Raw genomic sequence first — 23,763 nt, 5'->3', positions numbered from 1 at the left:
TTCTTCCTGTGAAAATTTCAAATTCTGCTCCCTTTTCATCCCCTCTACATAAGAGATTTGTGGCAAGCAGACACATTCTACACCAGTGTCATGCTGGCAAGCTCTAACACAGCACTCTGTATTACTAAATAAATGTCTATCTAATTTTTTCAGATATGTAACTAGGTAATGATCCTTTTTCTACAGATGAATGTAAGATTCCCAGCATTGTCTTAAATAAAATAAATTACATGAACAGATCTATAAGAAGCTTACGGATCAGTATCTATCCGAGCTGAAACTATTTCAGCAAGAATAAAGGGGGGGAAAAAAATCTATTCTGAACCCTCCACTAAAACTCATTCATATAGAAAGGGAAAAGAGCAGACCATGACATGACTACCCCTCTACTAATTATTTTATGTAAATCTGACATCACTAAAAATGTACTGGTTGGGGATATCTACCCCACAACAACCAATTTTTAGTTCCATCTTTTAAAAAAAAAATTATTAAAAATTTTTAAAAATTAAGAATCACTCTTTGCTATAACATGCAAGGTCTTAGCAAGTACTAAAAAGATAGAGCAAGGATGAAATCTCAGGGCACAAGATAATTCAGAAAGTCCTAGAAATACTGCCTACAGATTAAGGCCCCTTTACTGGAAAGGTGTAATAATACAAAACATCTTATCTGACAGGTTTCAACTTAGCTCAGTCATAGTCAGCAGGCAGCCTAACCACTAATCAATACTAAAAGAATAATTATTGAAGATTCCACTTTGAAATTTAGAAACCAGAAAGTCAAATTTCTGAAGTAGTTAACTTACAATCTGTCTCACAGTATTTGTACTTACACCTCTCAGCAGCAACCCAAGCCTTGCAGACCAGCTAAGGAGAGTTTCTTTAAATAAAACTAGGACAGAACTGTTAAGATATTCAACAGTATTGTAAACAAATCTGGTTTAAAATACTCTGCTTCTGGAGCCTGATGGATCTAGATGAATCCTGGCTTGTGGTAAAATCTTTCACAACTACAGTTCACTTGAAAATAGCCACAGCACTGGCACAGATGCTGGGTTTCAAATTATTAAATTTACTTCATTTTTCTCCTACTCATACATTTCCAGCATGACTCCAGGACAGATTCATCACCAATCAAACACACATTTATAAGACTTATGCAAGTTTCAGTTCAACCAGTCATAAAGAAACACACTCTAAACTAGATTTAGGTTCCTCACTACCAGCCACTTCACTACTAAAAATTTGCTCTTAAATTGGAATAATTCAGGATAAATTAATGCTAAGCAACCTTCATAGAAATAACCAAGAGAGTACAAGCCTCTGAAATTAAGTATTTGTAAAATGTAAGGCAGGTGGACAAAGCTACAACATCACTACAAGGCACTGCGGTGACCCCAGGTGCTGTTTTTTGGTCATTCTCAGCAAGAAAAAACTTGTGAGTCCAAGAAATAAAGAGATTATTCCATGAACAGAAATCTAAGCTTATTAGTTCCATTGTTGGTTTGATCACTATGTAGGGAAAACTTCAGCAAAGGAGCTAATTTCTTAACTAAATTTCATGGGTTATTTGGAACAGAGACATGGCTTTTATTACTTTTTAGTTTGACAGCCAAGTTTTACCTAAGACATCTCCTGAGCTTGCTTTCTGGTCAGACATTAAAATTTCATGTGCATCATCACAGCCACATAGCTACAAAGTATAGCCATAAAACACATAAACACAATCCCTTTCTTATGCTCCAGTGAACAAAGCTGGCTTTTTCCATTAGAAAAATTAAAATCAATAGTTATTAAAAAAAAAACAACTTTACATTAACATAATCCCTTTAGTGTCTGGAAGACTATCTGATATATTTCGAGTTAACCTTTACATTTGCTAGAATTGTGAAGGGTTGAAAGATGCAGATTTCTTCATGGATACTGAAGGCTTATTCCAGGTTAAAAGGAACAAGAGTGTTCACCTAGAAGACACTTCACCCAAACTATACCAGTTACACCCTATGGGAAAAATATTTACTCTGTTACACTCTCCTTCAATCAGCAATGTAAGAATTAGTCCCTTCTGGTGAATGAATAAAAACCATATATGAACCAGCACTAAGGAAAACCTGTTTAAAGCCATGACTCTGAACTGTCTTAAATTCAAAAATTCCCTACCTCCTTGAGAGCTGTCAATGTTTTCATCAAATAGAAGGATAAAATAATTCAGGTATTTAACTCTAAGCCATGGTTACCACCAACTTATAAACTGCACATCCCATTGCCACCATCTGCTTAAGCATGGTAGACCAAAATGACCCCTAAGTAGGTTAATCACCTACTAAATAAATATTTTTACAGCCTGGACATTTTAGCAATGCCCTGAAAAGGAGACAAGACTGACACTGCACCAGTTTTCCAAAGTGAAAGCTCAGGTCTTCCCCAGCTCTGAGGCTGTCAAGACTTCCCCTGTGAAATAAGCACCATGAATCAGGAGAGGAGGAGTTTAAAGAAATTAAAACTGTTTTCACCAAATTCCTACACAATCTTTCTCAGAAAAGGCTTTGCCTTGGAAAGGAGACACAGTTATTTGCTCATGGGTGGAGGAAGAAGAGTTCCTATTTCCTAGACATTCAACTGTCTCAGGACAAAAAAAAAAAAAGTGAAACAAACTAGTACACAATTTAGCTGTTATTTGTTGGGATAAAGCACATTTGGAGAGGTTTTTTTCATCTGAATAGTTCTAGGCAAGATCCATGGGAATCTAATAACATTTTGGGCTAGCAGATTACACTTCAGTAAAACACTTTATTTCAGTTTTCCAATTTTTCTCTACTGACAAGCAAGAAACGGGCCCTTCTCAGCCTCTTTCTTTACTGGGGAAACGCTGTGAAACTTGAGATTCTTGGGTATTTACACACTATCAGCAGCTACACCATTGCTAACAGCTTGCATGGGTTTCCCTATAAAAAAATCAAAAGATATGGTGATGTCACCATGATCCAAAGAGTGTTTCTCAACCTCTTGAGAAAAAAGCAAAGGGTCATCCAAACAAGAAAACAAATCCAAAGACCACCTAAGGTTTTTGGAAAAACAAAAAAAATCCAAGGGACCAACCTATGTAATAAAACAAGGTTTATGCAAAACAATCCAAAGTTTAGAACACACAAGGTACACTTTACTAGTTTTATTCTCCCTTCACTATGCTTTTTTCCTTGCTTGCATGGGTTGGAATGGGTATATGAAATTTTTATCAGTTTTTTATTTCTTCATTAATAATATTAATTTCTTTTATTCAAGGAGCTTTGAATTTATTTTAATTTGAGGTGAGATTGGTAGGACTATGAAGAGTGGGCTACCTTGCTGCTAGCAGAGGTAATCTCTCCTTGAAGCACATTACTGAGGTGACAAAGCAGCACTCTCATTCTGCAGTCTGCAAGTTAAGATTCTTAATTTCCTCCACATGTATTAGGGGTGGTGGTTTTGGGGGTTTTTTACCAGATGAATGTTCATACAGCTGTGCTGAAAGACATACTGTGCCTACTGATACACCAGCTTCAATGTAGAAAACATACAAAAAGAAAACATCTGTTTTACCCGAGATGGAGGCCTTCAGAAGTAAATAAAAGCAGTTCATTTAATAATCATGGGATTTTTTTAAGAGTTAGCTAGTTTTCTTTGCTACCACCCAGTTGCATAAAATACACAGGATGTATCTGAGCTTAGTCAAAGACACAGAAATGTCACTTTGGGAGCTGCAAAAAACTTGGAAACCCAAAGAATGAGAAATCAAATGGCATTTGCAAGCAGAGAACCCTCATTTATCAGAAAGCACATTAAAGACTTCCAAAAGAAATCTCTGTATCCCCTTGTAAAAAAAAATAATAAAAATGAACGTACAATTTAACTGTGTCCTACAAGAAGAGAAAAAATGCTGCAGCTGGATACACAAGAAGGCTGCAGCTCCTGTACTTCCTGGAGAACAGGCAGGGTGTCCACAGGATGACTGCACCAGTGGGATGTCCATTCACCAACATTCTCACTGCCCAACTCAGAGCTTCCTTCTCCCTTTGAATGTGCAGTAACCAGCAGCATAAACCAGCTGAGCTGACAAGAGCATCTTCAACAGGACCCTGAGGTCCAGAAGAAGACACCTTTTTGAACAGAACTTTAAAAGCTCCTTAGAAAAAGAAAATAAAAAAGTGGGATAAAAACCTCTGGTTCCCGCAGGCAGATGCAACTGTTTGTTTGACCCCAGGAAGAATGTTATTAATACACAGATAAACACATGTTCCTAACAGTGAAAATCCCTCAGATCTAGCTGTGACAAGAGGAACACACTGTGAACTTCTCACCAGTCCCACAGTGAAGGCTGTCAAACACATTCATTGCATATTCAGTCTGCAACACTGAGGTAAAGAAAAGAGGAGGCCAACAACATGAGATAAAATGGGGCCAATGTGATCATAGAATCATAGAATTGGCTGGGTTGGAAGGGACCTCAGAGATCATCAAGTCCAACCCTTGATCCACTCCCGCTGCAGTTCCCAGCCCATGGCACTGAGTGCCACATCCAGGCTCTTTTGAAATATCTCCAGAGATGGAGAATCCACCCCTTCCCTGGGCAGCCCATTCCAATGTCTGATCACCCTCTCCATAAAGAAATTCTTTCTAATGTCCAACCTAAATCTCCCCTGGCACAACTTGAGACCTCTTGTGCCCTCTTGTCTTGCTGAGAGTTGCCTGGGAAAAGAGACCAACCCCCCCCTGGCTCCAACCTCCTTTCAGGGAGTTGGAGAGAGTGATGAGGTCTCCCCTGAGCCTCCTCTTCTCCAGGCTGAACACCCCCAGCTCCCTCAGCCTCTCCTCATAGGATCTGTGCTGGATCCCTTCACCAGCCCAGTTGCCTCCTTTGGACCTGCTCCAGGACCTCAATCTCCTTCCTGAGCTGAGGGGCCCAGAACTGGACACAGGACTCAAGCTGTGGCCTCACCAGGGCTGAGCACAGGGGCAGAATCCCTTCCCTGGACCTGCTGGCCACGCTGTTCCTGAGCCAGGCCAGGATGCCATTGGCCTTCTTGGCTACCTGGGCACACTGCTGGCTCATGTTCAGATGATGATCAGAGTCATCACCATGTGCAGCCCTGGTTCTCCAGCCACTGAAACACAACCCACTTGGAACAGAACAAGAGAGCTGCTAAACATATGACAATCCTATCCCACATTTAAGGGAAATAAATGGCCTCGTGCCCAACTTAAATTAATCACCAGGTTTCTGGAGGCAGACCAGTACAAACCCATCAAAAAAAAGTACAGAAGTACCATATCAAAGCTTCTGCAGGGCAAGCCAGAAAAAGAGACAAAAGATACTGTTAGACTTTTTTTTTTCCAAGTTGTATTGAGATTTTACTACATATTATCACAAAAGAACTAAGCTAATAGTTAGAAAGCAACAAGAGGTATAAATAATGGATTGTTGATAACTTTCAAGAGCCAATGGCCTACTTGCTGTCAAGGAAGCCCACCTTAACTGACACCCCCAACAGAAATAAAGATAAATTGTCAAATTTTAGCTCATTTTTTTCAGTTCAGTTTTTTTGCCTTTTTAGAAGTAAATCTATTTTTTGCCTATTTAGAAGTAAATATAAACATATAACCAAAATGGCTTACATTTAAAAAATCATATCTGACAAATAATGGCTATTTTTAAGAAGTTTTAAAAAGCAAGCTGCAAAAAAAGCCTCGTCTTCTGTGTAAGTTATCCACTCAAAAGAAAAAAACTATAGTTAAGGGTTAAGCTTTCTTAAAACAGTTGTTCAAATTACACAAGTTTTTCTTTCCAAGGTGTAGGAACACGTTTTGTCAGCTGACTCTTGGAAGCCATGCACGACAGGAACTGAAAGTCAAAATATTTCCAGCTGAACCAAACTGCTGCTTTTACTGAAGTTATACCACGCTTTGGAGCCTTTACTACAGAATAATGAAGTATAGCACAAAGGCACCAAGGTTATTTTAAGATTATATTCTGAAAATAAAACACAGATGGGGTTTTTTAACAATCATTAAACTCACGTTTAGAGTTAAGTGATCATGGGATAGCCCCCTCCCTTTATTTAACTAAATCTATTTTCTTCCTAAAGTGATATTAAGCAGTCCCTACCTACATTACAATACCTACTGAAAGGGACATGAAATGAGAATAATTTTAAGCCAGTGAGCAGATGTAACAAGAGAACTGGTGTTAATGGAAAAAGGAGACAAATAAGTATGGTGCATCCTGCTTTTTATTTAAAAATCCTGTTCTGATTACTAGTACAGAATATAAAGTAATGCAGTTTATGAAGGATGAGTTTTTCATGGAATCTGTGAAAGGTTTAGGGGACCAACTTTAATGTGCAGAGAAAAGCATTTGGTATGAGGTGAGTAAAGAGCCATCACCTGTGTGATAACCTCATATATACAAAGGTCTATATTGCCTAGGGTCAAGAAATGCATTATAGATCCTTGCATTTATGGGTCATTTACTTTTAATATTTACCATCATCAAAAACATTTTGAAAGACACATGGGTGGGATTTTTCATACTTTTATTTTATTGTTTTTACACAATTAATAGATCTCAGAAAAATTACACTCAAGAAATAATGTATCAACAATCCTGGCAAGTTGGAAGAGAGTTGCTTGATACATTTATTGCAGAAGAGTTTCATCAAGATGAAAGCCTGAAGAGATCATTATAGAATCTATGCTGGTGTTCTGTATCTCACAGAAAATCTATAACATACCTCTCAGCCTGTAATAATTCCAATAATCAGGCTACATATGCAGCAGAGCACCAGAAAGGACAACTCATTTGCAACAGTGGGGAATTAAATATTGGCCAGATCAGGCTTCATGATCCCACTAAGCAATTTCTGTGGTTTTATTGCATATGAAATCTTCTGCAGCACTCTCATGATCAATTTGATTTTAAGCACTTGAATAAAGCATTGGCAAGCAAAAATTTCTGGAAGACAGTTTTCCAGATCACTTCCAACAACAACAAACATGATTTTAACACCGCAAAACATACACAACTTTGAGACATTTAAATCAGATTTATTTAGTTTCAAGTCAAAGATAAATGGCAACTTATATTGTCCAGAACTATTGCATAAAGAGAAACAGACATGAGGAGTTTTCAGTGAGAGTAGATAACCTGTAAAAGTTCAAAAATAGGAAGCTGATGTCTCAGTTCTAAACTGAAAAAAATAATTCAGATTAATTCTTCATTAAAAAAACCAGAAGTGGCTACTAGAAAAAGTAAACCATGAAAGTAGCTCCTCACCAGTCACTCAGGTTTGGTTTTGATTCAAGGTAAGATCAAATGTCCAAAAGACACTAAACACAGTAACACTGAAGTGACAGGAAATACATTGGTGACACCCTTGATACTAAAATCTACTGGCAAGAACAGAAAAAAAAAGGATGGAAAAATAAGCAGTAGGAATATTGCATCAGTGCTAACAAAGAAATGCTCACACACCATACAAAAAAAAAAAAAAAACAAAAACAAAAACTCCCTGAGTTGAGCTTTAGGGAGTTCAAGAAGCAAGAGGTGCTCAAGGGGATCCTCTGACCCTGGGTGACTTTTTTCCCCAAACAGGCCAAAGGAACTGAGATACAGGCAGCCTGAGTGAAGAGCAAGAAAGCAATCTGTTCAAGACATGAGGTTATTTAACTTGGTGGGTTTTTTTGTTTAGTTTGGGGGTTTTTTGTTGCTGGTTTTTCTGGGTGTCACACCGAAGCTTTTCTGATTAAATACAAAGCTCTGGGTTTATTTCCAAAATCATGAAAGTAAAGGAATCCAGACTTAGAAAACCAAACCAAACCCCTTAACATTTGTATGACTGCATTTGACTAGAGACTATTTTTATCAAAAACTTGAACTTGAAAAAGGCCTCTAAATAAGACACACAAAACCAAGTTAAATCAGAGAAGACAGTGATTACCTAACACACTGGTGATCAAAGGATGACAGAGGAACCCTTACTCACTACTTCACTGTCTTCATGAGTTGTGAAACAAGTAGTACAAAAATTGTTTTCCTTGCTAATCCAAGAAAATCTTTTGTTCTGTGTTGAATAAAATAATTAGTGCCAAGCAAAAGTATTTTTAGTTTTTCACCTCAGCTAAAAAACTCCAAGACCTCTTGCTCAGTCAGAACAAAGCCCTCCCTCCTCCCAAGTTTCTTGACTCTGCATCTGTACCTGACTACAAAAAGCACTAAATCCCATACTGCTACTACTACAACTACAACTACTACTAATAATAATAATAATAAATAACAATAATAATAATAACAATAAACCAAAAAAATAAACCCAAATTAAACAAAAAATCTCCACCATCCATGGAAGACCTGGAGGACCTATGCAATAAGCTATAGTATAGACCCTTTTCCATTATGAAATTAAAAATGCTGCATTTCTCATGTCATCTCAACTAGATGAAAGGCAGTTTTAGGATGAGTTTGTTTGGGGTTTTTGTTTGTGTTAGACTGTGTCTGGATGGCACCAAATCTAAACAAGGTATGGCCTTAGTCTCTGACTCATTATGGTGTAACAACCTACAATCCAAGATCAACTATTTATTTTTAAACTAAATGCAGAGGAAAGATTGAAGAATTACCTGGAATGGAAAGTTTTCCCTTCCATTTCTTCCACAAACACCTAAAACCTCAAAAATCTTGTTTGTCTACATAAGATGTCTTCTAAAAATGCTATTCTTAATTGTACTACTTACAAAATTATGCATGCAATTAACCAAAAACAAAGCTAAACTAATTTAAAGGAAAAGAAACAAAAGGCAACCAGAGTATACCAGGGTATATACAACTCTACCATATAACAGAGCAGAAAATCTGCACACAACTTGCTTGCTGTAGCCATAACAGGCACACCCAAATTTGAAATAAAGGTAATAGCAAGTTGGCACATCACTCCCTTACATGAAGCTGATCTAGCAAGTCATTTTCTTAGAATACTTACCACTAAATCCCAGTTATTTTGTTCAAGCAACGTTATAGCTTCATCAATATTTTCAATACCAGTACACGCCTAGAAATAAAAAGAAGCAATAAACAGAATTAAAAGCATTGATCAAAATCAGTGTATTAATGCTTGTAACTTTGTTATTTTCAGCAGAATGACAGGAAAGATATAGGTCTTTCATTTCTGTTAGGAGAGGGTAATCCAGAAATGAGATTTCAAGTTTTAAACATCAAACATTTGGATTCTCTGTTCCACCAGAGGATTCTTGGGTAACCTTGAGCAAACCACCCAGGGAAGTAAGACAAAGTAGTTATTTGTAAAATTAGGACAACAGTGCTGTCCCATTAAGGTGTCCTGAGAATTCTACTATCAAAATTATGAAACATTCACACTACCCTAGAAGGAAGTACAAAAATAATGAGTATTTTAAATTATGTTTGATATGACTTGAAATATTTTCTAAGAAGCCAGAACCACACACATAAACCCTGCTGCCTCCACCATCATCTTAGATCCCTGCTCACTCTGGGTGTCACACAGTGCAGTGTAATAGGAAAAGAAGTAAAAATTTTTGATCAAAGTGATAACTTATTATTCCATTTACATATGAGCATCCCACATGAAACTATTAAAGTCAGATGATAGAACAAAACATTTACAGTGTTTTCCTTTCAGACCAAACACCTGCATGTTGTTCTAAACCTCTAATTTGGCTTTATCTAGTTTAGGAAATCTCATATATTGGCATTTCTGAAGTAGTGATAACATCCCACAAAATGGCATAAAAATAATTGAACTTAATCCTAAACACAGGAGAGCCTCTATTCACCTCTGCTCAGTGAAAGCCTTGATCCTTTTGGTGTCTTTTTTTGATCCTCACATCTTTTCAAGTATTCACCTTCAACAGGCAGAGCACTGCTGTTCATTCTGCCACATATCTGCCACCATTCCCACTGAAGGATGGACTGCAGATGGAATAACAACAGCTAAGTTTCTTTCTAAAATTTATCCTCCATCCTAATCAAAGCAATGCTCTGTATTTCAAGTGCACAAGGGGAGTTCAGATTTTTACAAGATCTGAAACATGATCATCTTCCTTCTGCTCTACCACACAGTTATATAAAAAGTTTATGTAAAGCTTATATAAAACTAGATTTTAAAAATCCAGCCTTTCAACAGTAATTATACTGAGTTAAACAGCAGCAGCAAACAGAGCATTTTGCCTGATTCCAAAGATACATAGTCCTGTTTTTCACTTATGTGATGGGAAAAGGGGAGCTAGGAACAGAAGCAGACAATTTTTTTTCTCCCCAGACATAAAAAACTATCAGGTCACACATTTTTCCATGCTCTGATTTTTCATAATAAAATAATAAAAATAAAAAGTAGAACAGAAATCACAGACTCACTCAAGGCCAATTCTCTCTCCCCAAACTCAAGACTGAAGAATTCCGTGCTTATGGAGCATTACAGGCAATATGTCTACACAATCTGGTGGACAGCAAGGATCACAAGAAAATATTTTAAAGATTTTGGGGTTTTTTTTTTGCATGCAGAGGGGAGACAGCAGGTTCTATTGATCCCCAAAGCTCTCATTGCCAGATTGATTCTCTCAAGAATAAGATAAAAATTCTTCCATTGCTTATGTTAAGTTGTGTTAATACTGAATTTCACCCACTTTGCATATGGAGTGCTAAAAAAAAAATTTAAAATACAGTTTTGCTCTTCAGAAGCATCACTTTCCTTCTCTTCCACTACTTCCAATTACTTCTGAAGTTAAAAATGAGGCAACACTTTAACACATTCCTAGGAAATGAGGAGGTTATTTGCTTATGTCAGGTAAGTTTGAGGAGTTTTCATCTCTGGGCTTGAGCTTGTCAGTCCTGAAATCACAGGAGGGTTCATCCTACAACCTGCAACTGAAATCAACATTGACAGCTCTGTTGCAAAGTGATCCAGTCTGAGAAAAGGTTTTGCAATAGTGAGAGTCTGAGGTTCTATCTGTAGTTCAGTGACAGACACTTTAAAAATCTGATCATTACAGAATTAAAAATTTACTATTTATCAGCCCTGCTGTGTGTCAACCTGCAATAAGCACCTGACCAACAGTGTGTTCTTTTCAACCCTGGGCTGTGCAGGTGAAGTTGAGGAGAAATTAGCTAAAATTCAGGGCTCAAATACTGGGTTTTGTTGCCCCCTCTTCCATATCACCCCTGCAGCTCAGCTGACTTGCAGCTGCCCCTGGGCACATTCTTAGCCCATACATACTGCAAATCAATTCAGCTCAACTTGGAATACCTTTATTATGAGATAAAATAACCAAAATTAACTTACCCATCTGCCAGAATGCACAGTGAAAGGAGTCAGCTCATCACAGTGGAATCAGAGTAATTAAGAAGTTAAAATGTCTAATCTGTATGTCTATATCCTTTCTAAATCATCATCATCTTGGTAAAATAGAACCCTGCTCATTCCCAACTGCAGAGTCATTGGGGTAACAGGAACAGAGAGGCATAAGCTGCAACTAAAAACTTTAAAAAACATCAGATTTCTTAGTAGCCAAAAAGCAATTTTGCTAAAAATCCTTGGACCATTTTTACAATCACTTTTAACATTTAATCTCGAGGAGTTCCAGACCTAAGAGTTCACCTTCCAGATGGACTGTTTTTGCTAGTTGTCAATAAAAGAGAAACTCTTCCTGAATTATGAGTATGAATGAATGAGTGCCCCTTATCAATGGAACCATAAAACACCCTGGTAACATCACAGCACACTAATGTTTTTCAGAATAATATTTCAGCATGAAGGAGGAGAACTGATTCAGACACCACACACTGCCATACACCCTGGTCATGTTCCATTATTGGTCTAAACACGAGCAAGACAAAAAAAAAAAAAAAAAAAATGTTTCTTTTTAATTGCTTCATATCAAGCAAGACAAATTCAGGAAAATCACCTGTTTTGCACCTTTAGAACTTTCCCTAATAAACACACAAAACAGGTTGTCATCCCTTGCTGGCAAGCTTGATGTGATGTCAAGGAGCAGCTGATGAGTCCCAGAACAACCTGGGCTCCTTCTGCCTTTGTTTTCTGCTCCTGTTAGGGAAACACACACTGGAAACAAGCAGGTTCTCTGAGCAACAAAAATGACAAAATCTGCTTCCTTGTGGGTTGGTCTCTCATCCCTAATTGCAAGAGCTGATTTAAGTTTTTCTTATGGATGCAATATTTATAAGAGCTTCTGTTGATAAACTTCTTTCCATGTTATCTGGCTGTGTTTTCATGAAATTTGGAATATTTAATTGGGATGAGCCCAGGGGTTCAAAAATTATTTGTGGGGACACCTGGGCATCATAAGCCTGTATGTCCTAGGTTTTTTTAGGAAGGCAAGACTAAAATTCACAGGATCTACTTATTTACCATGCATATAGATTTTTTTGCTCATTTTTTATGTCTTTCATTCTACTCAAGCAAGAAACAAACAAAAAATAATTTAAGAGCAAAAAAGTCATGTTAAATTTGCACAGAAGAAGGAAAAAACCACAGCAAATCAGATGAACTCTGAATACACAAAAACCCCATCTTTGTCACTAAGCAAGTAAAGCATTAACAGCTGAGGAGAAAAAATATTTTTTTTTATTCATAGATTTTATTCAGCTTTATTTTCATGAGAGACTTAAAAAAAAAAAAGGGAGGATTAAATATTTTAGAATAAAATTCTACTATCAGCTACTGATTCTGACAACAACCAGCACATCCTCTAAGTCACCAAACTGAAAGAAATAAAATACCACAGTAAAGGTAGAACTCTCAAGGATCACTGATTTGAAAATCTTTACACAGCAAAAAGAAACCAGTGGTTTTTTGAAGGGCAAAGGGAAGGAAAAGGTAGAAGGAGTTCCTTCTCCTCTCCTCTCTGCATTTCCTCTAAATCTAGGAGGGCATTTCTGCCCTTCACAGCAGCTCCAGTGACTGTGCAATCTCTTTTGTGTTTTTTTCAGACCACACAAGATGAAAACGAGTGTGATGAGAAAACTATTGCTTTGGACTGAATGCATAAAATCAGATTCTGAAGTTACTGAATGTTAAAACAACTTTTCTCAGCAGCCTGCTTTTCTAAGCCAGGTAAGTGTTTCCACCAGGCAGATTTAGATTTGCATACAATAAAATTTCAGTGTGCTTCTCCAATTTTTTTTTTTTCAGGTAGTTTAGCAGATTAACTTTGGGGATGGAGTGCCTACCCAGATAACCAGTAGGGCTCCTATTTAACTGGCACAGAAACCTTAATCATTGTAGCATAAAAGAGGCAAAGTAGCCACCGAGGAAACAATTCAGTGGGAGAAAAGTCAGAGGGCAGAAACTTCAAGGCATTCAAGACAAACCTAGGAGCTGCTTCCAGAAAGCTATAATGTAGGATGACAGACTTACTCTTCTAAATCCCTTGCAGGGTGGTCTGACCCCAGCAGCCATAACAGCTGGATGTGGGTTTCAAGGTCCCCTGTGACCCCCCCACCTCCATGGTGTCAGGGTTTTGCCTACCTCCACATGGCAGGAAAGCATCTGGCAGCAGCTGCTGTTGGAAAGACTTCTCCAGCACCTGCTCCAGGGATCCAGGCAGTTGTTACCCACTGAAGCTGGAAGGGACAACTGGGGCTCCTGACACAGAGAGCTGGGCTGTTAATTCTGCAAAAGCTGGGAAAGCAACAAGCAGCTGCTGCTGGCTGGAAGACAGAGCCAGGCTACTGTTGCCCCAACAGAAAGTAGGTGGCAGTTGTTGCACAGAAGCTGGGAGCAAACAGGATCTGGCAGCAAGGCAGGATTTATCTCACCTGTGGCATCACCACCCTGCTCTAAAAGACAAAATGCAGCAGTCAGAAGTAGCCAGAAGGCTACAATCAGCCAGGAGTTGGATACAGAGGACCCACCACTCTGCCACTCTCAACATTTTTGTTGAACAATTCCATATTTCCTTTGACTACCAACAGTAACTTTATTCCCTCCAAACAGAGACCATCTCTAAGCTAACCCAAGGCTTTAGTCTACAACATTTTGCACAACAGGTCCAGGCCCATTAAAATCAGACACATGGCTGTGAATTACACCCTGCACCAATCTCTCCTCTAAGGGTCAACTAGAAACAGACACAAAAAAATCTCACTTTGTACCTAACTAATGTCCACATGCACTCTGCAATTAATACCCTTGGCTGCAGCATCCTGCAGTAATTTAGAGCAAATACACATGCAGTCCACACAACCAAGAGGATAAAGCTGGACCCATAGCTCCAAGTACCCAGAAGAGCAACAAACTCAAGCAACTCATCTCCAGGACAGAGTGACACCAGTTGTTAACTACAGAGACTTTTTCCCCTCTCACTAAAGTCACATCCATCTGTCTCAGAGTAAGACTAAGCTGCTGTGATTCAACCTGATGCCTGAGACATTGAAACAGCCAACACAGATTCTTCTGTGCTGGATGAAAATGAAGAAAAGAGCTCTCTGTCATAAGCATTTTATTGCAAATGTAGCTCAGTCTGTCTTTTTAATATTTATACAAAACTACAATGCCCAAGGAAACAATTAACTCAAGGCATCAGAGGATTCAATAGGTGAGATCACCAAGGAAAAGCTTTCATCCTTTGGGATCTCCTGCAGCACCCCAGAAAGGCAGCAACAATAAATGTCCATCCACTGCAACTGCAGAGACAGCACCCTAGGAAATGTTTGCTTTTGAAAGTACTACATGAATTTTTAGCACTAGAAACAGCAATCCAACTAGAGCTAATTCTATCCCATAGGGATATCTGATATTTTAAAGACAAATCAAAAGCTCTGGCAAAGAAAAAAAAAAACTTGTTAAATCAATTCACTACCCATTGTGTAACTTACTCTTCAAGAGAGGGACAAGGAGCATGGAAAACTTGTTTTGAAAGCAGCCCACTAACCTGCTCACAAGGATGGCTGAATTCTCCAGGTCAGCAGCTTAAAAACACCCAAACTCCTAAGAGCTCCTTAATAGCATATAAGATATAGCAAAGGATATTAGTTTCTTCTTCAACACTCATCCTGCAATATAACCAAAATTTAGTTTGCTGGTTTGCTGTTTTATTCACCTCCTCAGTTACAACCAGATAGATCAGTTCACAGACACACTTCAGCTTCCAGTCAGATTTTGAGTATCTCCAAAGAGTCTGGAGAGCCTCTCTGGGCAGATTATTTCACTGCTTCACCAGCCTTCACTGTAAAATTTTTTCTCTTTACATTTAATTATAATTTCCCTTGCTGTAACCTGTATTCACTGCCTCTTAATCCTCAGACTCTGCAACTCCAAGAGAAATTTGATTCTATATTGTCTGCTATCACCTCCTGTATAGCTGAGACAGCAACCAGATCCCCCCTTAGCCTTCTCTTTCAGGCTACACAAACCCAGCTCCCTTAACCTCACCTTTCACAAAACAAGCTCCAGCCTCCTCCCCTCCTGCACAGCCCTCCACTGGCCTTGCTTCAGTTTGTAAATAGAGGGACTGATAGTGGGCACAGTACTCCTGGTAGTAGTGGTGTCACCAGTACTGAGTAGAGCAGAAGAATGGCCTCCCTCAGGCTCCTGGCATACCAGTGCAACCCACTATGTAGCTACTACTTGTACTAGAGGAATCCATAATGCCCTTTCTAAACATTCCTATTAAAAATCAGGTTTCTGGATGTAGGATTTTTAAACAACCCAGTCCTCAAGTTTCCTGTTTCTGGAGCAAAGCACTGTACCTCACTTCCTTTCCCCATCCCTTGTGTGGAGAATCACTGAGTAATCAAAGAGTGAAGTATGAGCAGCCAATGGCAGCTCCAGGTTGTACCTGCTAGAGGTCTACTCAAACCCAGAAAGCTTTAGGACACTAATTCACATCTGACTTATTAGCAACTAAGAAAATTTTCTTGAGAATTAACACGTACACAGTTGCAGCAGTGATCACTTCAAAGCAACTGAAACAAAGCACAACACTTGTCCTTAAAACCAGGTCAGGTTAAACCAATATGCTCAGCCAAGCAAGTAAAGGCTTTATAGCACCATAATACCAGGTTTAGGATCCAGACGTAGCTCCCCTCTGGGCCACCAAGAGATTCAGCACATTCAGACACTCACAGGTGAGATTTTCTGGGACCTCAGCTCTTCTCATCCCAGAGTCCCACCTGTCCCAGGATGCCCTCCAGAGACTGCATCCCCTCTGTGGCATCCCCTGTGTCATTCTAACCTTGCAACAACCCAACTGATGCAATGAGACTGTTCTGATTCTGAGTCATCCGTGGTTATTAAATCCACTTTTACTTCTTTCTGTTTCAGACAAACACTTGATAAAAACATCCAGGCATATCGACTGAGACACAAACTGAAAGGTCACCTACTGCAAGCAGCTAAATGAAGAGATAAGAATGCTTCCCTGGTTTTACATAACCCAGAAAGCCATCTGGTAAAATTTAAGCAGATTCACCAGCTGTTGGCTTAACAAAAACAAACTAATACACTTACCAGTGTCAGAAATGGAGAAAGGGTTTAGGCCAGTTTTGCATTTCAGTTCCCACCCCCCAACTATTTACAAGCTTCATCATTCTACTATTTGAGCACCACCTTAAGCAAAACTCTGAAATACAGAAGCACTGGTCCCTTTCTGCAGGAGGAGCAGGGGTTAAGAAAAAAAAAAAAAAAAAAGAAAACCAGAAAAAAAAAAAAATTACATTTCTGAAGGTCACAGAAAACATTTCCACCTCTTAGTAACCAAGCAGACAAGAGTGAACTTTGCCCATGCTCTGAGATGACTGCAAACCTTCTGAACAAAGGCAGGGTACAAAGTCTAAACTGGTAGCATGAAGCTCTAACCACTTCTTAGCAGAGCAAGCTAACTTGGCACCACACTAACCACTTTCAAATGGTTTCCAGCAGACTTTGAACACTCTCGAGGCTCTGGAGAAAATTCTGCTTCCATGAATACCATGCTGGCACATCCCTAAGAAGCCTGTGAGCTGAGCCAAGACATGAACTCTTGCCTCCCAAGCCCCATGCTAACATTCAGTGTTTAAACCACATGAGCTACATACAAAGAGCAGTGCTCAAACTGTGTTAAAAACCAAAGCCAAAGTCAGCACCCATTAATTAGTACTCTGGACTACTACAGTCATTTGTCTTTCCTGAGGACTGAAGACAGCCTCCATCCAATAACTACAAAAAGCTTTAGTTAGGATTATCCTGAAGTTTCTGTGCTTGTCTCAGTGAAGACGTAAACCCAAAGATTTCCTGAATCAGTCACTTGGCTCTTACAGCATACAGTATCACACAAGAAGAAAAAATGATGGAAAATAAAAAAAGAAGCACAGGCATCAAACACTTCTGCTTGGTGGTTATTTGCAGTTATCTCCTCTCTCCTCGTTGCCTCAAAAGCAGTAGAGCCTTAAAAATAACTGAAGGAAAAATAAAACCCACTTTCTAGATAAACACAAAAAGCACAAATCCACACAAAAAAGTATTTTACTCAACATTTCATGAACACATTTTTTTGGTAAAGAACAGGACCACATGGAAGGGGCATGTTCCCTGGATATGGTGTCCAAAACAGGCAATCACAACAACACTCAAATCCCAGCAAAGTACAAGTCATATCATAATGCAGGCCAACAAGGACTGGGAAAAAAAAAAAAAAAATGAAAATCTCTAAAGACAAAAATTATATAAGCTTTTAAAAGCATCAGGAAAGGAAGCCTGCCAGTGAATCAGTGGGACTAAAGAAAGAAGATGCTGAAGATAGTGTACAAGAAAGGTAAGGGCATCCAGGAGAAGCTACATGAATTCTGTATTCTTATCCTGAACTCAAGGATCAGGCTGTAACAAAACTGCTCTTTGCAGAGAACTCTCTCATCCTAAAGTGTCAGCAGAAACACACAGAACAAACCACCAGGATCATATTATAGTCCCCAGGAACTAAAATTTGGATTTTTCACAGCAGGCTGTTCTTTGAATCAGCCTTAAGTTAAAGTTAAATCAACCTAACATTCTCACAGTGCTGACATTAGCTTTTTGGGGAATTTTTTGGGGTGCAAACTATAAGGGGTGAAGATTTCTACAGTTATGACAGATTTGACTTCTGTACCACAAGAAACAGCAGAAATTCCAATAAATTATATAGAATAAAATTAGTATGTACATTAATACATATGAGGAAAAGTGAACACAGTTTCTACAGAGCAAATTCATGTATCACAAAACTACAGAGATGTCACTGAAGAATTACTCAATCAGTGGAAGAAAACAAGACTAACTCAAGCTGACAATTTATTTCCAGTGTCTTATAACAAACCCCACCACCAAGCTCTTAAAGCACTGACTTCCAGAAACTAGGATGAGGCCAATCCACTCAAATCCTGTTTCTTTTGGCTGTTTCCTAAGGAGCAGCCACTGCTGCAGAGGAGACATTAGGCCAGATGGGTCTTCGATCTGAGCTGATGTGGCACCTCTGATATTTGCTCACACAAACAACCTGACCTTTAAAAAAATAATAACAGAGGTGACTCAGTTTCAGAGTTCTTGTCTTTCCAAATTGTTTCCTGCAACAGCTAAAATATGAAACCTCTCTAAAATAACTCAAGGGCTAAGGTACTCTGCTCTCCTTTCAAAACAGCTCTGAAGAACTTCAGCTTTAATGAATTATTTTTTTCAAAGAGTAACTCCTGCTGCAGACCAAAGACCTGCTCAACCAGTTAAACACAGAGGACCAGCAGATGATGGCTTTGATAGACCAAACAACATGTAATGCATACATTAGGGCTCTGGTTTCCCTTCTGAGCACTTTGCTTTTACAATTGCCCATTATCTAGTCAGCTCTGAGAAACAGGTTTAATTCCTAGGTATTGATCCAGCCAGCAAGCACGTAATTTCCTGTCATCCAAATGATGAGGGATGTGTAAAATGGTAGGTACTTCCTTCCCCCAAGCTTTTTATTCTCATTCTTACAGTAGTTAAAAGAAAGGACAGCCTTTAATAAGCTATTAACTCTTTCTTCTAGTAGGGATACACATGAGAAGTAGGCTTGAAATGGGAGCTGAACCACAAGAGCTGCACAAATAGAGGGGGAAATTCTACCTGTGCAGACTTTCCAGCACCAACACAATATGTTCAAGATGGGAGATTCTCAGGACCCCTTAAGACATGTAGTAAATCACTCAAATCCTCATCCTCTCCTCTCCCACAGCTCATTTCACAGAAAAATACACACCTGGTAGGTGTGTTTGCTGTAAATGATCCTTGCTTACCAAGAATTATTAGCCACATTTTATTTTCAGTGTGCCAAATAACTTTCCCATTACCTTTCAATGGCAGCACATTCCTAGCCTCTGGGAGTCCACAGAATTAATAATGTCAATATTAGAATTAGCATGAGTTGTCATGGCATTTGAAAAAGGATCCTACAGCTCCCACCTCAATCTGATTCAGTGACCTACTAACCCAAATACCTATATGAATGGGCTGATGGAAATGGTGACATGATGACTATGATGTGAAGAGTCTTTTCAAGGTAATTGAATGAAAAGAACACTATAAACCTCTTTCCAAAGATGGATTGGTGCTCCTCTGGTGAATTATTTAGGTTCTTACAGCTGGGGAGTAATGCTCACAAATCATAGTATCCTCTTTGTTCTCTATAAATGTCAGATTGTATTTCTAATTAACCATTTGTCCTAATAAAGGAGAAATTAGCTGATTTTTCCATTAACAGCTATCAGTGGAAATATCCAAGTTATCATGTTTCTAAATGGACATCACTCTTACTCCAAATTCTTATTTGTGACACTGGAATCTGTTTCACCTCCAGTTTAAAGGCCAGGAAGGTGACTGGTAAACCAAACTAGACTGATGAATGTGAGCTTTGGCATTACAGCCAAAGTATCTAAAGAAAATTAAACTGTTGATTCTTCAGAAACACACAAGCAACAACTAAATAGAAGCAATGGCCTTGGTAGCAGACAACAACAATTAAAATAAACAAACTAAAACAGACCAAGCATGCTTTGTGCTTTTATTGTGTCTCTTGACCCTAAGGCCATTACAGCAAACAAAACCAATTGTGTTGCAAACCACGAGGTCCAACTACCAGTTCCAGTGCTGCTACTGTGTTATTATAACATGATAAAAAATTATTACATGATAAAAAGCAACAAGGATTACAAGGAATTCTAATCAAAATGTAAATTAAGAGGCCTCACAGGTATGAGCTTCAACACCCTACAGTGTCCTAAAATCCTCAGCTTTACACTGAAAAATCAGCCTGTTAACTATGCAAAATTCAGCTAAGGAGATAGTAACCTATAGCCACAAAAAAGTCAGGTGAAGTAGTACTGAGCATCTTGGCACCTGACTACTAGAAACCTGGCATAGTCCACTTTTACCTAAAGATCCCCAGTATGGGGGCATGAAGAAACAAACCTGTCTATCCCAAAACCCCATTTCTAATCTATAGAGTCCTGCATTTCCTTCCAGCTGCTATGGAGAGAGCTGCACAGCTCTGTCCAGCTGCTGTGATCTCAGCATCACGTTCTACAGAGAGCTCACAAAAGAGTGGTCTGGGCAAGACTGAGGTTTTAAGGTTTTTAAGCTCAGAGAGAGATCTGAACACATATAAAACCTAACATTTAGGTACCTAGGGAAACTTCCTGATGAAAATGTTGGCCTTCAAAACTTTTAAAATAAGTTGGAGGACACTTGCCAAAGATTTCAGCTTTGGTTGGAAGTCTCTTCAGCACCTAACCTTTCATTGAGGTTCTTGTTCCAGGTGAACTGCCAAACACTTCACAAAAAGTCTGCAAAGACAACAACAAAAGTCCTTTCTGCCCATGACAAAGCACTTGATTTCTTTCAGAAAATAATGTTAAGGACAACAACTTTGCTCTTTGTTCAAAACCCCTCAGAGGACAGTTTACCCTTACTGAAAATGGTTGAAACACTCTCTCCAGCCCTCTGTGTAAGTCATAGTTCAGGGAAAGAATCAAAGGTACTGACTGGAAGCTATTCCACTTTTGGCCTGCCTTTTTCACCCATCAAATTTTCATACTGGCAGCAACTTAAAAGTGACAGGAAACCAGAGCCAGCATGGCAACACTCAGAGAAGAAAGCAGAGCTCCCTCATCTCATCCCCAAAAAATTAACAGACATGCAAATTCTGCACGTGGACATTTAGACAGTGAAAACAGTGTGGATAACAGAGATAACTTTGTACAGGGTTGAAGCAGACAGATGGTTTTTGTATCCACAAAAAACCCCACAAAATTTAAGAATATATCTTGTCAATTATTTGACAGCACTGTGTTAACTTCCAAGTGAAAAGATTCTGCACTTTCTTTCATTTTAGCCACTTCAGAAGGAGACAAGTAGTCTGAATTATGCTTAGATCTTTAAAAAAATAAAAGAAATAATAAGCTGATGTATCAATGTCATAGTCAATTTTATAATGCTATCCTCTAGCATGCTTGCTCACCTTTCTGTAACAGATGGCAATGAGGTTCTTCCTTCCTAATTCCCCCTTGCTCCTCCCACAAACCTCAGGTTTTATGGAAAAGATTGACACAAGGGTGAAGTTTGAAAAAAAGATTTTTATACACATGCAACTGAATCATACAAAAGCAGTCTCTTACTCAGGTCAGAAAAAAAAAATTGCAAAAAGAAAATAACTCACATCAAACTTTGATGAAAGCTAGAAGGAAAAAGAAAACTATTAAATATCTGCTGTTTCAATGAAAGCAAGGATTTTTTAGTTTTGCCACTCTGGTCTAAAGTCTCCCTACCCAGACCACAGCTTGAGCTATTTATTTATTTATTTGGTCAATGAAAAATGTGAAGTCAACAAAGAATTTCCTTCTGAATCCTCATGTGCCAGATACTCCTGTAATAACGAGGCACCCAGGAGCTGGCAACTCCCACAATACTCCAAAATTTAGACACACTTTACATCCACAACTGTTGTGAGAACAACCACATAGCATGAATGAAGTGGTCCAACAGGTGAGCATAACTTTTAATGACAAAAAGATACCTGCACTCATTTTAGTCCCCATCCTAAGTAAAGCTGTAAAAACAAAAGTAAAGGTGCTAGCATGCAAAAATGTGAACATCTGACACTTCTGCCAATACTCAAAGATTGTTTTTCACTCCTGAACAGTTTAACTATGGCAATTCAACCAACTTGAGTGCAACCGATTTTCACAATTTTAAAAGGATACAAAAAAAAAAAAAAAAAACAAAAAAAAAAAAAAGCCACATCTATTTTCTTTATAACAAAAAGTGGACCAATAGATTGTGAGCACAATTCTCTTCAAACCCCAAACTGCACAGATCAGGAACATATTTTGTATCACGTGAGTATGTGGAAGAACATTTTGCAGTTAAACACAACTAACAAAAGAATAGAGATGTTAACAAAATTTGGTAGAAATGACCTGCCCTTACTTCCCCCAGTCTGTGAGCTATGTTGCAGCATCATTCTTTTACCACTTGACATGCAGTTACCTTTTTAAAGAACTCAAGCTACCAACCCAAGCCGTTGGGTTTTTCCTGTGGAGTTTTCCCTATATGCCAATGACACTTTGTGGAGAAATTCTGAATTGCATTTAGTGAAACAGCTCAAACTTGCTCGAGTGCTCAACTCCACCACTTCAGCCCCTGAAAACAATCACCCTGCACGTGTATAAAGATAAGTTTCTGCATCATCTTTCCTAAGTGAGGGTGTAAGAAAGAAAAGTTAGAGAGGTTGCTTCTACAGCCCACATGCATGAGTAGGGACTTTGTACTCCCTGGGCAGCATACAGTAACCTCATGAGAAAAGAAGAGGGAAAGAAAATAATTTTAAACCACAGAACAGGCTTAAATTGTCCTGAGCCATTAAAATAATATACCTTGGTAGATCACTTGTTGTGTTTTAATCTATAGTTAAAATATTTTTTTACACTTATTCAATGTTTGTACCTATACATACATTTATCTATATAATGTTTTAAAGTATTTCTCTTTAGTACTTCAGAATGCAAAAGTAACCTCTTATGGTAAAGCTAAAATTAAAAAACAAATGCAACAGAAGATTCTGCTCTAGATAACATCAATGGCAGAATCCCCGATGGCTTTGAAAGATACAAAGTAACTCCATGAAAGCTTGACAAAAGCATCACCCATCAGTATAATTATGACTTCAGAGAAATTTTTACAAGGAAGAAAACTCAAGTCTCAAAAGTTCAAAGACCACTGCTCTGTCCCTCTTAAAAGTAACTTGGGAAAGGCAAGCACGAAATCCTGATGGGAATATCCCTCACAATTTTATTGAGCAAAGATTTGCTGAACAAAGCTACAAAGAATTGCTTTTAAAATTTCCAGGGTGCACATCACTCTTTAATAAGATACCTCACACGAAAATAGAAAATAAAGTAAGTTTCTGGAAAAAAAAGGTACACAAAATATAGACTGGAAAATCATGCAGAATTACTTTGCACGTTTTACTTTCCAATTTAATTTTTTAGTGAATGAGTTGTAGATTCCACTGAGTATTTACTAACAGTTCTCTACCATTTTGTAACAGCCTAAAGTTACAAAGCCTACTAATGAATGGCATTGTCTTTGCTAATCAGAAACTTTAACAGCATGACAATTGACAGTTCATTGTTCCAAAATTATGTAGAATCTTGAGATTATTTTTTTTTAAGTGAATGAAATAGAAAAACAAAGTC

The 23,763-nt window shown here is 38.4% G+C and overlaps 1 protein-coding gene across 1 annotated transcript in view; it reads right to left on the bottom strand.

Annotated features, from left to right (window-relative positions):
* FAF1 (Fas associated factor 1) overlaps positions 1-23,763 on the bottom strand; it is a 159,060-nt gene that overhangs the window by 132,944 nt on the left and 2,353 nt on the right. Inside the window, exon 2 of the mRNA XM_071750172.1 lies at positions 9,014-9,082. Within this exon, the coding sequence (XP_071606273.1) occupies positions 9,014-9,082 (69 nt within the window). The remainder of the gene's footprint in view (positions 1-9,013; positions 9,083-23,763) is intronic.

This window comes from Heliangelus exortis, chromosome 8, assembly GCF_036169615.1.
Source record: "Heliangelus exortis chromosome 8, bHelExo1.hap1, whole genome shotgun sequence".
Classification (NCBI taxonomy): Eukaryota; Metazoa; Chordata; class Aves; order Apodiformes; family Trochilidae; genus Heliangelus; species Heliangelus exortis.
This window is presented reverse-complemented; position numbering and strand designations above follow the sequence as displayed.